The following is a 17216-nucleotide window of genomic DNA, read 5'->3' as shown; positions in this document are numbered from 1 at the left end:
ATGGAGACAGCTCAGACATCTGGACATACAGGAAGAGACATAATGATGTCAGTCCAACTGGAGAGATTCCTCTATCGACCTCATAGGACCAGAAACATCATGGATATAAACTAGTATAATAATACTCGTGTCACGATTCGGTTTGACACAAGATACTGATCTCACCATTACGATACTCTCACTTACTTTGAACACAGCCAAAATAGAGTTAAAATGGAACTTTTTTATATAGTGCTATTAAAGCGAAAAGTGCTTTTAAAATTCTAAATTTGGCATTGCATCAAATTTTGCACAGGATAAAATGGTGACACCAGAATAGAAATGTTCATTTCTATTCTAGAAATATTCATTCAGATAAAAATTATGTTAGATACATATCCCTGAATGCACACATTAAAGAAGTTTTAAACATCTTATTTTATTAAATAACAGGGCTGCACAATTAATCGAATTTCAAATCGAATTACAAAAGGCGCAATTACTAAAAAAAAAAAAAAATCCACTGAAATTATTCTGTGTGCTTAAGATGTTTCTTTATAACATTAGCCTATAATAGAATTAATATTTTACTTTGGTTTGGTTTCTTCAAATAAAAATATGGATATTTGACATTTGAGGCTTAATGCTATAGAAAAGCACTACGTTTTTCAGGAACAGCTTGTTTATTTTGATATAGCCAAACAATATGGCATGCAGTTGCTTCAAACAATGGTATAATGCTATTTAAAACATCATTCAATGTAAATTCTGATAATAGTAATTAATAATCACAATTACAATTTCAAGGTAATAATCAACATTTACGATTTTTGTCCTAATCGTGCAGCCATATTAAATAATGTATTTTATTTTAATTTATGAATAATAATTTTTCATAAATTACCATATTTACCATATTTGATGCACCATTACCATTTCTAACGCTAAATTAAATCTGTCTAAACTTTCATTTTGGGTGAACTATGCAGGAAAGATATTGTCGCAATACTCAAATGATGCCGTGCGTCACATGATGTACACAGTGACAGTGACAAATGTAGTACATCCGAATTGCATTAACACTACACACGTCAAACTATAACATACTTTTGAATGGTCACAAAGCAAGTACTTACTCAAAAAAGTACCCACTTAAAGAGGATTCAGTTTCAGATGGAGCCACTGTGTTACTTTTTCCATGAGTTTTACCAAGTAGCATTGTAACATGCAAATTATTTTAGTGTTTATGTCTGAAAACTTAAAGAAACCACAAAATAAACCAAGAAAGAAAAAGAAGAACAAAACGGATAATGTTCAGGGTTCATTTACAAAGGTCAACAGAGTCTGAGGAAATCCTCACTGTAACTAAAAAAAGATAACTTCTTCCTTCTGCTAGAAAAATGAGAGATAACTTGAGGGAGAGGCAAACTGTGCTGAATTTACCTGCACCTACTGTAGCAAAAACCCAGTCGAATCGCTCTCCGTTCTGGCTGCTTATACAGTTTGTGTCTTCACTCAGGCTATGTCTGCATTACATGAGAACAAGAGCATCAAGACAAGCGGAAGGTCATGTTCAGCCTGGGGAGAGGCCCGTCCATTTACTCATGCAGATCAATATGATTAACTGGGAGGAAGCAGCCTTCCCCCACTGCCAGCTTCTGTTTAAGAAAGGCACCGTGGAAAGAATTTATACCCTGCTGCTCAACTGTGCCAGTTTTCCCCCGGCGAAGGGAAACAATGACACAGAAAGGAGGCAAACTGTTCATGTTCAGTTTCTCTTTCTCTTGGCACACACAACTCTACAGAGATTCGCAAACGTGGGAATATGGAAGAGTCAAACAGGAAAGTATCAGTGGAATGGAGTTCCTAGTCATATGCCAACTTTGAAATATGCTCCGCTCGGGATCTCCACCGTCAGATGCTTCCATGTTTTGTAATTTAGTTAAAAATATAATCACTGTAATAATGAAATCTTTTGAGGTTCCACGCTGGTGGAAGCCTTCGGAGAAACTAAGTCTTAAGACTTTTTGAAGATGACTCAAAGTGTACTAAAGGAACTTCGATATGCAAGTGCATCAAAGCCTTTTCCTTGTTATGATGGCAAATGTTTAGTTTCTTGAATAAACTAATAGGTTCCTCAGAGAACTGCTCTTTTAAAAGTGCGCCTAGAGGTTCTCCAGAGGGTTTCACCACACCAGTGTCTGTGGCAAACTAGTGATCTTGCCACAAACACTATGTTTGTTGGGGACAACTTTTGACAGAATGCAATCTATAATGAATAGCTGGATTCAGCACCATGGACAGCGCCCGTAACAATACATGTGAGGTCCAACATGTAGGATTACTTCCTATTAATTATGATTACAGTTCTATTATAGTTAGTATGTTAAGGGTCAGGCAAAATCAGCTCTTCTTTTGAATGACAACTATAGACCGGCAAGGAAATGCTTTTGCACTGAAACCTGCGTATGACAGCAAGTATTGATACAAAATCGACAAGCCAGTGCAAGTGACAAGCCACAACTACATCTAATCCATACACACTGATCAATAACATCAACATTTGTACAGGCCTTCCTGGATAACACATCTCAATAAAACTCAGCATTTATCATTCTGGTCCTTAAAGGGACACTTTCAGCTGCTTGTCTTGCATTAATAATCAATCAATCAATCAATCAATCAATCAATCAAGGAGGAGTAGTTGCAGTCTGTTTCCCTGTGGTCTAATGACTGGCCAGAAGCTGGTGATCTCAACACAGTTATGATATCTGTGGCCATGTGCATAGGTAATATTGAGGAAAGAAAGAAAAATAGCTCACACATTATACCAACAACAACAGCATAATTGAACCAACAATTTAATTTAACACAATATTTAATCGCATATTTAAAGGATATTTAATCTAATTCACTTAGCCTAAACATTACACAAAATATTAATGAAATAAAATAAATATATCTTACCTTAACTGCCTCTGCGTGCGTGACCCGGTCGAACACTTTGTCGTTAACTTTCATTATCTGGTCTCCTATTCTCAAACCCTCCTTTTCTGCCAGTGAACCCGGTTCCACCAGTGACACATAGATCCCAACTCCATGCTCGGAACCTCCGCGGATGCTAAATCCCAAACCCTCGTTGCTCTTGTGACGCTTGAGGATCACCTGTCGGATCTCTCCAGGGGGCTCCGGTAAGAAATTTCTGCCCAGTAAAGGAATAAGAGTCGCTGTCCCATCGCTGCTGGTGCTGATACTGTCAGGAGATCCGCGCAGAGCGGCTAGAGGCGCGGAAGCAGGCGAGAAATGAGCCCCGTGTGTTGGACTGGAATTAGCAGCCTCGTGGGAGCCCTCCGGGTCACCATTGCGCGCAAGAGCATCAGATTTCAAGTAGAGCCCCTCTGATGTGTACTGATCGAACAGAAGCTGATCCGAGCGCGGGATGACCAGCCGCAGCATGGGCAGGAGCTGACGCTTGCTCGGGACGTTCAGTATAACCTTAAGCGTCTGGACCAGATCGTACACATTGCGCTTGGAGTGGTACACGTTGAGGCAGTGGATGAACTGCTCTCTCTCGAGGTCGCTGAGCAGCAGGTTGAGAGCGTTGTGAAGCTTCTTCACGTTGGCGGACAGAGAACGCGCGCTGGAAGCCACGGAGTTGCCCGAGGAAGAGTTGAGCGACAGGCGCTCCAGGTCTGTGCTCATCCTCGCGCCCTTTGCCTGGTTCACAGAGCCACGCGGAAGCGGAGGGGTCCGGCGAGCATTGCAGTAGCACCGGAGCCGAGTCTACAGGAGCCTGTGGAGCGGCGCATGGCACTGCGATGCCTTGATGTTCACGGTCATACTCAATATTATATCAAACGAGTCACACAGGACCTACAAAACCAAACACATAAATCTAATTAGCAAAAAAAAAAAAAAAAAAAGTTTGGAATTGAAATAAACACTTTCAATTTTAAATGCTACTAGGCTACATTTAAATGTTAAGGCCTATGTAAAAATAAATTAATAATAATTTACTTTAATATTCTAAAAGTTAATACAACGTATATTATGACTTAACTTAGTTACATATTAAATTTATGAGGAACATGAAATAAAATTTGTTTTGTTCTCATGTACATTGGAGTGTTTTACATTACATGTTGTGTTGTTTAGTTGGCTAATGTTTGCTGCATTCATTTAATGTCATGTGTTACCTGGAAGCACTGTGATCTGTCATTGTTATTAATCACAGTTGCTGGAGATAACAACTTGTGGGATTCAACAGTACCCGGTATATTATTGGAACAGTTATTTTACAATGGCAAACAGATTAAATAACTCACGATAGTGTATTTTGGAATATTAATAGCCTTACTGAATGAAATAATGACATACAGTCTACGATTATGAATTTAAAAATATGATCATCAAAATTCATTCCCATCATCACTACATTTCATATTTATAAAAAAAAAATATGAAATTCAGATTTCACGGTAAAAACAGAACTGTAAAATAATTTTAAAAAGCCCTATATTCGAGCGCAAAGTGCACCTTCCCAATAACGGTGGCAGAAAGCTGCGCGCTCCGGTGCGTCTTGTGCTCGTGAAAAGGGGTCAAGTGGCCAGTGCGTCTTCTCCAATATCTCTGTCGTCAACAGCGAATCCCTCATGAAGGAGTTCAGGATCTTTGCCCAGAAATCCAAAGCTTTACAACGACCACAATCATACGAATGCGTTCCCGTTGATTAGTTTTTAAAGTAGAGCACCGGATCAGCGTTCAGTTCTAATCCACTCGTCCCTGTATTTGGAGGATATGACACCCAAACTAAAATGCAGAGTTGTTTTCCTTTGGCACGCTCAAATCAGAAAGTTGAAACGCGCTTTAGTCCCTTGGAAAGTGCGCTGGATGAATTCCACAGACAAATAAATCAAACAGGTTGGAAAGTTATTTGTTGCGTTAGCGCGCAAAGAAAGAAAGTAAAACGGCACGGACTCGACTGTGTCTCCGTCTAGCCTTCAGCTGTCGGAGGGGATCGACTGAACTGGCTCTCTTCAGCGAGTCCCTACACAGGAAATGACGCAGCTTATGTGGTGCGCGTAAGTTGCTTAGTAACCAACAACACACGAGTCATGCCCATGGTCATGCCGGGTGCGCGCAGGACTTGCAAATGACCATCTGCTTATTTTAAGAGCAGTGTCATTGACCGTATTCAGAGCAGCGCCATGACAGGTATGAAAGCGAGGCTGTGAGGAATAGACTTACCCTGTTTTAAATGGCATCCGCTGTAAAAAAAATAAAAATAAAAATAATAATATTTTTAAAGTATAATTTTCCACAGCTCATTGTCTGTTTTTTTTTTTTCTTTTGTATTTTTTTGTATTTGTCTACTGAAATTTCTTGGAAAGATACTTTTGCAGTGTTTCGTCAGCAGAAAAATCCCAAAACACATTAAATAACCCATTGAAGAGATGTAGCCTATGTCTATCCCCCAGAGCCTCGCTTTCATTCCTAAAAATATGACATAGCTGCTGTGTGATCTATTTATTATCATTGAAATATTTTTTTATTCATATTTTGATATTATTTTAATTTTAGTAATTTTGTTGTGCACATTTATATAATACTTTTTTGATTGATTATTCATTTGGACTAGTTTAATTAAGTTTTATGTCTTGCTGATAAAATGACTATTTATTTTTGTTTCAGTTTATTTTAGTACATCAAGTTTAACTAAATGAAAATGTTGCCCTGGCAGATAGCTGAAATAAAATAGGCTAAGTTTATTAATACTTTTTATGGTTTTAGTTTTAGTTAACTATAATAATCCTGTTTAAGAGTCATTTGAAAGCAAACTATCATTAATCCTGGACAGCATAAACATAAATAGCTTTTTACTCAAAGATCATTAAAATCCTATTAAATAGCATTGCTGTAACTCCATCAGAAATGCAAAAGTTGTCGCAAAAAAAAAAAAAAACTCTTTATTTGAGTCAATAACAACTATAACAATCGTTGATTAGGATTTGATGATGCAATTAATTAACCAAAATGTTTAGTTAAAGCAGAAACACATAACCTACTAGTTAATAAAGAAACCAGGTTAATACTCTAAAGTGTATATGGCCCTCAAGGGTTTTAGATGCATCCCTCAATCATGTTTTACCCCTCTATAAACATTTACAGCTCTGACCACATTAGTACGGTTCACATTACGGGAGTACACGATAGAAAGCCTTTAAATCAAAACCTTTTACAGCATTTCAGAACTGATCCCATAAACCAGCAAGCTGAAATCCTGCCACAAATCTGAGTCAGCATTTCACACATAAAAAGCCAAATGGGTTTCTGGCCGGCACTGGCACAGGTGTCGATGTTGAGGCACGTCAAAAGATGACAGCTGGATATACCGTCAGAATCTCAACTCACCTGAGCTTTGGCCACACGATTCCCAAAGAATCGCTCTAATCAGTTCCCAATCCACCTGTATTGGATAATGAGGTGTCTAGTCATTTTCTCAGAGCTTAGCAACACACACAGGTCAGAGAGGGAGTGACAGAGTGACAGTGAGTGATTGATGGGCGTAATTAATGCAGTTACTGAGTATAAGCGACAAGATGGCAAGGTAAACACGATTATTATGCCGTGCCTCCGATATGGACATAGACAGAGTAACAATGAGCTGAATTCCAGCCTGGTAGGCACGGGAAGAAAGATCTAATTAACTCTCCCTATCCTCCTGCCTGCATCAGCACTGCTAATGACTTTGTCTATCTGTTTGATTTTCAATTTATAGTGCCGACTACAGCACCTTATTGCACATGCCAAAGCTGAAAAATGTCCTGAGGAATAAAGCACAATTACAATAACTCTATAGTCAGTTTGACAGGGAACTAATGAGGGGCATGTGCACAAGAAAATGCACTGGTGATGATGTGAATTTGTTTATATAGTCGAACTAAGGAGTTTTGTCTCTGCACCGGCTGACTGTATTAATCTCTGTTTTGAGAAAAAGCAGCTAAGTACTTTATGTAATAGGCTTTGGAAAGAGTGACTCAGAGCAACCTGGAGGTACCGGTGAAGAGCGTGAATGGATTCGGCCTTAAAGAACATTTGTTCCATTGGCGGTGACTGTTTTAAATCAAATTCTCAATTTAGGTAGTTACTATAGGTGTATGAATGTGTGTATACATATTGTATTCATTTGTTTTAATCATGCACTGTATGTCCCATGTGTTTTATTGTGTGGTATACAATGTGGTTGTACAGTGTTGTCTGATGTATGTTTTTTATGCCAGTGTTAAAGGGGTCATATAATGCCATTTTTGTACAAGCTAATATGATTCTTTAGGGTCTAAATTAAAAGTTTGTAATATACTTTAATTAAAAATTCTCATTAGTATTGTAAGAAAACACTCATTTTACCTGGTCAAAAACAACTCTGTTTTCAACACACCGTTTAAGTGCATGTGTCTTTAAATGATAATGAGCTTTGCTCACCCCGCCCCTCTGTTCTGTGCATACACCGTTTGAAATAACACAATAACCATAACGCGTTGTTCATTATAAACGTGGGATTATGAATTATATTGAGAACGTCGTACATAGAAAACATGCCGTAATGTACCCTGAGTGTAAACAGCCGCAAAGCGATTTGCAAAGATTAATATAAATATTCATATAAAGGTTAATAAAACGTTACACTCACTTCTTCTTCTGGAGGTGCAGCAGGAACACGAATAGTTGGTACCGATCCTTTTTTCAGGAGCAGCTTCTTAGCAAAACCAGCTTTATACTGACCCTTGAGCAGTCTGGTGTGTGAAATGATTCGCGCAAACATGAAAGCATTGACGTTGATCGTGGGGAATATTCCTTCGAAAACAAAACTCAGCCACTGCGTCTTCAGCGGTTCGGATTTAGGAACATCACAACAGTCACAACAAATGACTGATGTGTTCGTTATTGCACCCAAGAACAGAACACCACAATCGCTTAGACGCCATTCTGCTCATAGACAGTGCTCCAGCGTATCAACAATGACGCGCGGACTATGATGACAGACAGCTCGCTCACGAGCGAGGGCGGGTCTGTGTTGAAACGCTGCTGTCAATCAACAATCGTGGGAGGGGCGTCCGACCGTGTGACGTCACTAGGTCGAACGGCTTGATTTGAGATGGGGGGGAAACATATAAGGAGATAAAAAAAAAAAAACACTGGATGATTTTTATCATTTTATGATGGTTGTGTACAGGCACTGCCAACACACATTTCAGTACAATCAACTTGTAAAAGTGCATGTACCATTATATGACCCCTTTAAAGATGAATTTCTGTCCAGTAAATCTGAACGGACAATAAAGTCAAACAAACAAACAAACAGCTCTGACACAGACACTATTCAAGATCGCAGAGAGTCAGTTTTTGTGTTCATGCCTAATAAACAACTGCATGTTTCATCTAGTTCTTGATCAAGTGGATAATGGGAATTACCCCAGTCACCTTTTTCTCTACTCACCCTAATTTATTTGTCAATTTATCAGCCACTTAGCCATAAAACTATGTTAACTTAGGGTTAACTACGTTAAAGGTTGTATAAGCGATTTCAGGCCCAAACATAAATGATCCCATTAATCTTTCCTAATGATCCGCTAGCTGCCCGTCCCATAAGCAGGTCGTCAAAAAAATGCGTCTCTGTAGGCAGCCTAGGCTCTGAGATCTGCACACAAAAACAATTGGTTTCACCAACCACTCAAAACCAAAATAAATAGTGTTCCAATCAATCACCACCAGGGGTGGGTGTTGTGAGGTTTTGCGCTCGTGCACGGCTGCCTATGACGGCAGCATGCGAAAACCTCACAACACCCACCCCTGTCGGTGATTGATTGGAACACTATTTATTTTGGTCATTTATGTTTGGGCCTGAAATTGCCGATACAACCTTTAACTTGCTCGACAACGATGTACTAAAAATGAAACAGTTTTTCCTTTGCTTTTTTCGCGTACAGACGACAATGTTGCCTAAACATTCACATGGATCTGTGAAAATAACAAAAAATGTTGTATTATTCATGCCAGACCAGTAGTTGGCGATATCACTTTGTAAAGTAACTCTACACACTTATAGATTAAACACATAATAGGCATGCACATGACATCATTGTTTTCACAAATTCATGTTTTTGTAGAAGATAATCGTTTTCGACAACTTGCACTTTGAAACCTGTTTTCAAAAGTTTGCATTTTCAGGCCAGTCAAAATGCCGTTGTCGTGTAAATGAACGGTCAAAACACATAAAAGTGTTCTGTTTTTAGTTGAAAACGGTGTCGTGTAAACGGCCCCTTAGTTGATAACCCATTAATAGGCCAACAGGAACCATTTGATTTGGAACCAAGATGTCCGAGTTTGGCTGGTTAGTGTCAGACCCTGCTTGTAGATATTGGAACTACACACAAAAGTTCAGAATACAAACTGTTAAATTGTAAGAGCCTTAAAGGGCAGGTCTAAAAATAGGGAAGCGTTTGAGATAAGGACTTGAAATAAGTTTGCTGTAAATATATATCTGTGATATGTGCCTCCCAGCAAGCAATTTTGCGTTTAAAAGACGTCTAATAGCTGTCCAAACACAGACCTGACATCTTGGCTAAAACAAGGCAAACTTTGGGCTGTCAGTGAAAATTGTATACACGTCTAACCATATTCCAAGAATAGACTAGTCACATAGAACATGAACATGTCAAAGAAATGAAACCAAAAACCTTGTAATAACTGTTGACTTTGCTTACATGATGGAATATCATACATCTCGCAAGTTATTTTGGCAATAACGACATGTAACCAAATTTAAGGTTATTTTGGCTAGAAGTGTGTTACTTATACTTGGACTATATCGGGTCTATAGTTAACCTAGACGGTGAAATGACGGCTATTGTTTGCTGGTTCTCTATATGGATCTCATTTGTCTGCCAGTCCCTCACTTGCTCAAGCATCTCAGGTAATGTCATTGAATTACAAGGGCAATTTGCCTCCAGTGGCAGATCTTGGAAACCGGTGGGGTCGGAGAAGGAACGTGAAAGTCCCTGCTTTTATTGCTAACGTAAATTAGTCCGCATTCCTTGGCCTTATAGAGAGATGGATGGGTTCAATTAACTGATCTATTTCTTTGGCACTGTCTCTCATTTTCAACTATAATATATTTGTCCTCTAGGCAGTTTAGGATAAACGGGGTGCTTTTTGATATAAAGTGTTAAAAGTCAATATCTTAAAATACTGCATCAGTCAGTGTAGAGTACAGTACAATTAATTTGAGAGGTGTAGTTGAAACCCCTTTTCAAGGACAAGAGTGTATATTGTGCAGTGAGTCCACAAAAATACTATTTTCAACCAGTAAAAATCCTTAAAACAAAATGCATATTAAGACTTTTCAAAGAATGCATGTGCATTTGTATAATTCCATTTAGGTGAAGGTTATGTTCAATTTAGAGAGGTTTATGCTTTAAATAAATAAAAATCAAATCCAGGGTTTTAGAAGTAGTCATAGTTGGGTGAATATCTGAACGGAAACTACAACAAATATAATTTTTGTCTTTTCATTTGCTCCAATAGCAAAAAAAATAAAAAATAAAATCCATGATAGCGTTCTATGACTTCAAAAAAGATATTGAGAGATTGATTATAATGGTCAAAAGAGAGAGAATTTGCCAAATTTCCCAAGAATACTAACACTTTTTTTTTCTTTTTTTTTAATGACAAGGTCATATAACACAAAGTATAGTGTTGTAATTGTACATTAAATTATTTAAAATGCATCATTACAGTCTGTGAAAAGGGTCCAACTTTTTTTATTCTTAAAATAAATTATAATAAATATAATATAAAAAATTATAAATTAAAGAAAAATAATTTTTTATTCTTAAAATAAGTCAATAAAAATAATACAGTAAGTCCTGCCTTAACAAGCAGTCTAACAGCTTGTGCATTTATCATTTTGAACTGTACTCAGTGTGCCCTGCAATATTTTTCTTAACATAATTTTTCTTACCCCTTATATTTATCGTTTGTTATTTACTGTCGTATCTGGAGTGACCTGCCACTGCTAGCATCATTCGCTTTGTTATACGTTGCACCTTGACTATGTTATATTTCATTGTCATTACGCATGACTTTCTTATTCATCCATTTTCTTTACGTGGCCTGACATGGAGCTTCAGGAAAATGCTCAGTCCATAAAACACAAAGGCTGTCTGTGGGTGACCTATAGAAAAAAAACATAACAAAACAAACAACAGCATACTCCCATTTTATATTATGAATGCTCCTATTTATAACAAGCACAAAGCTTTCATTTCATCTCGCCTTGAAGTGAATACTTGCAGGGAAGCGATTTCACATTATGGGTCGAATATAATATGCCACGAAGACTCTTCATTTGTATTGATCTAACAGTTTGTGGTAACAAATACCATTAAAGCTTTAATGACAAGAATTGATTGCTTCTTCTGTCTTCACTTTTGTTCAGAAAAACTGTAATCAGCTCTCTTTGATGGCTTTAAACCACCACCATATTGTGGGACATAAACATTATCGCTTTGTAATACAAATGATCAGCAGCGCAAAAATGGCAGTTCTCCAACACCGTGTCCTCAGTGGAGGGTTATATGGGAACTCTGCATGTCTAATTCTCAGTAGCGAAAAGCAATTTACAGCAAAAACAGCCAAATGGCCAAGGATGACTTTTCCAACCTGCTTTTAACACCCATCCAGCATCCACTTTTTCTCTTCCACACCCTTGACCTTTAGTCCCTCATTCTGACTGTCTGTACCATTTCTGTCCCCATTAAACTGAGTGGCACATCTCCCAAAGGGCATTAAGGGTTTTAAACATCACGTTACAGTAAGTCCAGTCCTCACAAATCCAGGTCTGCGGCATCAAACGACCAATGACAATATCTCTGATACGTATGGAACTGCAATCCATCTGCATTGCTTTAACTTTAGTTTGAATCTACCCAGATCAGCCATGTCTTTTTATTTGATTTTGTGAATGTTAAGAGGTAGCACATACCCAGCCATTTCCCGTCTCTATGTTTCCAGTGCGTATCATAATAGCAAACGTCAGCAGGGACCAGAACCTTTAAGTTCTTCAGTGGTGCTCCATTAGCGTGGGTTGGACTTTCGTACATACTGTATACATATGTCAAGAGCCTGTGTGAGTATTTATACATGCACAGTGTTATTTACAGCTGCAGGGCCGCTGCCTGCACTTATGAATCTTTGCCGTCCCAGACGCTGGCTCTCAGGCAAACAGCTATCAGCTGTACTCAACCTCTCCCCTTTGGTTTTCAAGTGACCTTTGCTTTGCCTCCTTTTAAAAAGCAGTCACTGAAATAGCAAATAGGCAAGATGCTTCATTTAGAACTTGCCTCATGGCATGAAATTAATAGGGACAAGGAAACAACTTGTTGGAATGCAGTAACAGCACGTATTAAGGCTTTTTGTTATGCAGAAGGCAACAAATAATGAGTCCCGTGTGAAAATTAGTTCACTTTGCAATCAGGCATGCGTGCACTCAAAGCTCCATATGCACCTTTAGCAAGGGAATACTATGTCTGTGGAGGTATGAGTCAAAGGCCCCTTGAAAAATAACTGCATATGTGTGAATGTGGCACATTCATAATCATAAATGCATGAAATATTATTTTGTACATCATGAAAATGTGCTTTCAACATACTTATCATGCTAATCAGGCTCTACTAGAGGGACAACTAAAACAATAAAAAATATTATTATCAATCAATTTTAATTAATGTGCATAACTCACATTCATATTATTTTCTTCTTTCATGTGTGGTACCAGCAAAGATGAATAAATTGAAATCCTTCTCCTCTCCCTCCTTCCTCAACTCTAACAGCTGACAACTTTGCCAGACGCTTCACAAATAAAACAACAACCATCAGTGGCCTATTCTCTGCATCACAAACTGACAAAAGCATCTTAACAGCAATCACACACATTCTCCCCTCCTTCTCTTCACTCTCAGAGGCAGAAGTATCCAAACTCATCCTTTACAATCACCCTACTAACAGCCCACTTGATCCTATCCCCGTCATCCCCTTCAAGCCATTTCTTCTTCAGCTGGTACCTTTCCCACAGCGTTTAAGCAGGCTCGGTTAACCCCTTTATAAACCCACTCTAAATCCAGCACTTTTAGAAAACTACATACCGCTATTCCTTCTTCCATTCAACCAAGTCTACCTTTCTCACAGATCAACCTCCTGACCTGGAAAACAACCAGTCTGGCTTTAAGAGCGGCCACTCAACCGAGACTGCTTTGCTCTCGATTATTGAAGCTCTGACTGGCAAGAGTAGCTTCCAAATCATCAGCGGTCATCTTGCTGGATCAGTCTGCTGCTTTTTACAGGGTCAACCACCAGATTCTCCTGTCAACCCTCATGACAATGCGAGCATCTCAGGAACTGCACTCCAGTGGTTCAAGTTTTCAGGGTCCTTCAGTGTGTTTTGGAGGGGAGAGCTACTGGGGTGCCTCATGGCTCAGTGCTTGGACCACTTCTTTTCTCCATCTATATGAAATCACTAAGATCTGTCATTCAGAAACATGGCATTTCCTGTCACTGCTATGCTGATGACGCACAACTCTACCTCTCATTCCAGCCAGATGCTCCGACGGTAGCTGCTCGCATCCCAGTGTACCCGACAGACAAATTTTAGACAGGATGAAGGACCAGCACCTATAACTCAACCTTGCAAAGATAGACTGCTTGTGACCTCGGCCAACCCAACACTTCATCACAACTTCTCCATTCAGCTAGGATCATCATCCATAACTCCTTCCAGGACAGCCAGGAACCTTGAGAATCTGAGATCACCTGTGTGTAAGAATAAAATCATCAGAAAAAAGATACAATCTTTTATTTTGACAAGGTACTGTGGGTTGATCAATATTAATTTACACATCAGCCTTCGCCTCCCCAGAAAATTCTCTCACTGCTCCAGACAGAGTGTGTGACAATTTTGCAAACACAGTAAAGGCAAAATTCTTGATATTTGGAGCAAAAGTGCAAACCATGTTTCAAATATCATTCACAGCCCAGACGTTTAATCAGGCGCTGAATTTATCAGCAAGACAGTCTTATAGCCAAACAAAGCGCACAGAGCATACTGATGCTGCTCTTTGTATTGTCTGAGCCGCTCTAATCTGATGCTGAACTTCCCTTTTTATCATGGATGTCATTCCGCATCACCTGTCTTTGTTTTATGGGTCTGGTTGGAGCTCTTTTTAAAGAGCGAATGGCGTGGGCGTACCACGCACCTGTCAGCTCATTTTAGTGCGCGGCGCGCACTCTCCAGCTCGACCGAGAGCTGCTGTGTTTATCCTTAGCTTATTATTGTCAGTCCGACAGGCCGTCCCTGCGGAGCTGCTGTCAGACCACCGGGGACCGTGTGTGACGCATACCGCCCACGCTCTAAAGGCCCTCTTCAGACAAACCTTAATCTAACTGTACCTGCACCAGGAGGAGGCAGTCGGAGCTTCACGACATGAGTGAACTGATTTAAAAATAATTTCCACGGTCCTCCTTATATGAAAGGAACATCTCTCTCTGTCTTTACTGTCAGTCTGCGATTCTAATTCTGCCCTGCCTTCCATTTACCTTGAAATCTGAAAGCCCCTCATCCCTCTGTCTGCAGGATTCACATTTCAGTATCCGAAACCCTTTTAGTCTCATGTTATGAGTCCTAGTTCATCATGGTAATGTGTTAAGAGTCATAAAGTAGAAAAAAAAGTGGTTATGAAATCGAAGAAACTTTTGTTTAATGTACCTCCAAAGGAAACTGGGTCAGACTTCAGAAGAACCATAACATCATGTGTAATGATCCCGAGAAAATTCAGGTTAGCTTAAACGTAACAAACCAAATATTTAACAATTATGCGTTATTAATGAAAATTTCAAATGGGGTCACGTAAATGGACATTTATGAATTAACCACTCTGCCAGGAGGCATTTTAATTATTTGACAAACTTCTGAATAACAAAGAATTTTAGGATATCACTGGATTTCATCTGTTTCAAGTTTCATAAATATGCATGTATTAATGCATGTTTTACTTTCTTTTTTTCTTTCTTTTTTTTTGAGCCAGAGGCAAATAACAGATGCATGTTACATCAACACTTCTTGTTTTTATTCTTCCACAACAATTTTAAATTGTTTTAAATTGTTAAAACATCAATTTTCAAAGTCTGTTGAAGCTAGGCTATATATTTTTTTATATTATTATTATTATTTTTGTATCTGTCTAGAATCACACTGTCACACCTGATTCCATTTATCAATCATGCAGACTTAAATACGCTGTAAACTTTACTTCCAGGCCACCAATCCATCTACTCCTCCCCTGACGTTTAAAAAGGATCCTTCAAAGTTCAGCTCTTTAGCCCAGGGCTTTCAGGCAGTTTTGCAAGCTCTCACTAATGCATCCCTAGTTTTCACCCTCAGCTCCACACGGATTTCCCAATTCACAAGCCAGCTGGAATACTGGTGGAATTTTGTGTTTACCCCCTAACCAAGCCCTAGGGTCTGTTTAACACCCTCTTATTAGACCCAAACGGCTTTAAAACTCTGGCTGAAAGTGAGCAACTGAGCATTTTATCACTTTAATGAGTACATTTAGCTGTCACTATTAAGGGACAGATCATGAATGCCAAAGAATTCCCTTTCCCAGTGAAGTGCCTGTGTTCCACTTCCATGACAGAATACAACAGTCAGATTATGAAAAAAAAAAAAAAAGTCTCCATAGAGAAATTGATTATCAATATCAATAAACCTCTGTTGGTTTGATTTGTGATTAAACAAGATGTTATCATATCATAAAGGTGCAAAATAAAACTATAAATTATACTAATATAATTCTGTATGTATAATATTATTTTAAAAACTAAATAATATTTAAAGATTTACCGCAATATATTTTATTGTTGTAAAATGTATTTAAAACACATTAACAAATTAAATGTTTAATTTCAATAACTATTTATATGTTTTTTTTTATACAATGCTTAGAATCAGTGATTATAATTCAATACTTTTATGATTTGATTGCATAATTTTTCACGCTTTATTTTTGTTTGTGATCAAATCAATGACATTAACAGCAAATCACACAAACAAGATCAAATCAAGCAGGTTTAAGACCTTTTAAGGATAAAAAGACGCCAACTGTGTTAGAAAAAAAAGAAGAAAAGAACCAATTAAAGTTCCAGCATTCAATCTTAAAACAAATGTCATATTCCTTTAATTTGGTGCCCTTTTCTCGGTGGAGCCAACAGAGGACATGATGTTTGAAGAGGCAGGAACAGTCCTGATGAGACGAGAAGCAATTATACAGCGCTTTCTCAACGCTCGAGAGGTAGCAGCCGCGGGCCTGTCACACTTCACCGTCATGCAGAAAATTGGCCATGCTCAAGCTGTAAACTCTGGGAACAAATTTAACCGTATCAGGTCAGGTATTCCTCAGGTGTGGTCCAGCTATTCTATGGCCAAACAAGTGGATATGCTTGAGTTGTAGTTCTCGAGCTCTGCTCTAGGATATAGACACAAACGTTTGCTCTCTCAACCAAACGTTTGTGTTCAACTATTCAATGAACATTTTCCAACTTTAGAAAGCACAACAAAATTTTCAAACACAATTAAGAAAATTGATATGTAATAAAGTAAAGTAATATAAAGTAATATGTTTTTTCCAGACCAAGGACCAAAAACAAAGGATCCAAAACCAACTCATCAAAGATATTACTCATTTCGGAAACTATCTTGGCCCGATATACTTTTAACTGATTGCATGACCAAAGACAGTGCGAATTTATTAACTTCAAACTTTAACCATTGATCTTGAATTTAGAACTATATTTAATGTCAGAATGATAATTGATATGTAGAAGAATGTCTGGAAGAGTAAAACAATGTAGTCATAAGCAGTTAAAAATTCAATAATAATCACTTTTTTCAGTTTTTAATCAGTGTTCTTTTCCACAAAAAATCCTTTAAATATATCCTTAAAACAAAATCATTTTAACTGAGACGCAGAAACCCTGCGCATCGAGGGCGCATATTGGCCGCAAAGGGGGATCTCGCGAGCACCCTTCTGAACCTAAAATGACAAAGGGGACACCCTACTGTCACAGTTACGTTCAGTTAGTTTCTGTTTTCATGGACTTTTAGTTTGTTATTTTCAGTCACATG

The 17216-nt window shown here is 38.4% G+C and overlaps 1 protein-coding gene across 2 annotated transcripts in view; it reads right to left on the bottom strand.

Moving 5' to 3' along the window:
* Positions 1-5032, bottom strand: part of whrna (whirlin a) — a 101772-nt gene extending 96740 nt beyond the window's left edge. For both annotated transcript variants that reach the window (XM_084387376.1, XM_084387375.1), the window contains exons 1-2: positions 4516-5032; positions 2947-3852 (exon numbers count right to left, since the gene is read on the bottom strand). In XM_084387376.1, coding sequence (XP_084243502.1) covers positions 2947-3681 — 735 coding nt within the window. In that variant the 5' untranslated portion in view covers positions 3682-3852; positions 4516-5032. The remainder of the gene's footprint in view (positions 1-2946; positions 3853-4515) is intronic.
* Positions 5033-17216: the final 12184 nt, after the last annotated feature.

This window comes from Rutilus rutilus, assembly GCF_951802725.1.
Source record: "Rutilus rutilus genome assembly, chromosome: 18".
Taxonomy (NCBI): domain Eukaryota; kingdom Metazoa; phylum Chordata; class Actinopteri; order Cypriniformes; family Leuciscidae; genus Rutilus; species Rutilus rutilus.
Note: the sequence above shows the minus strand (reverse complement) of the source record. Positions and strands in the feature narration are given on the sequence as shown.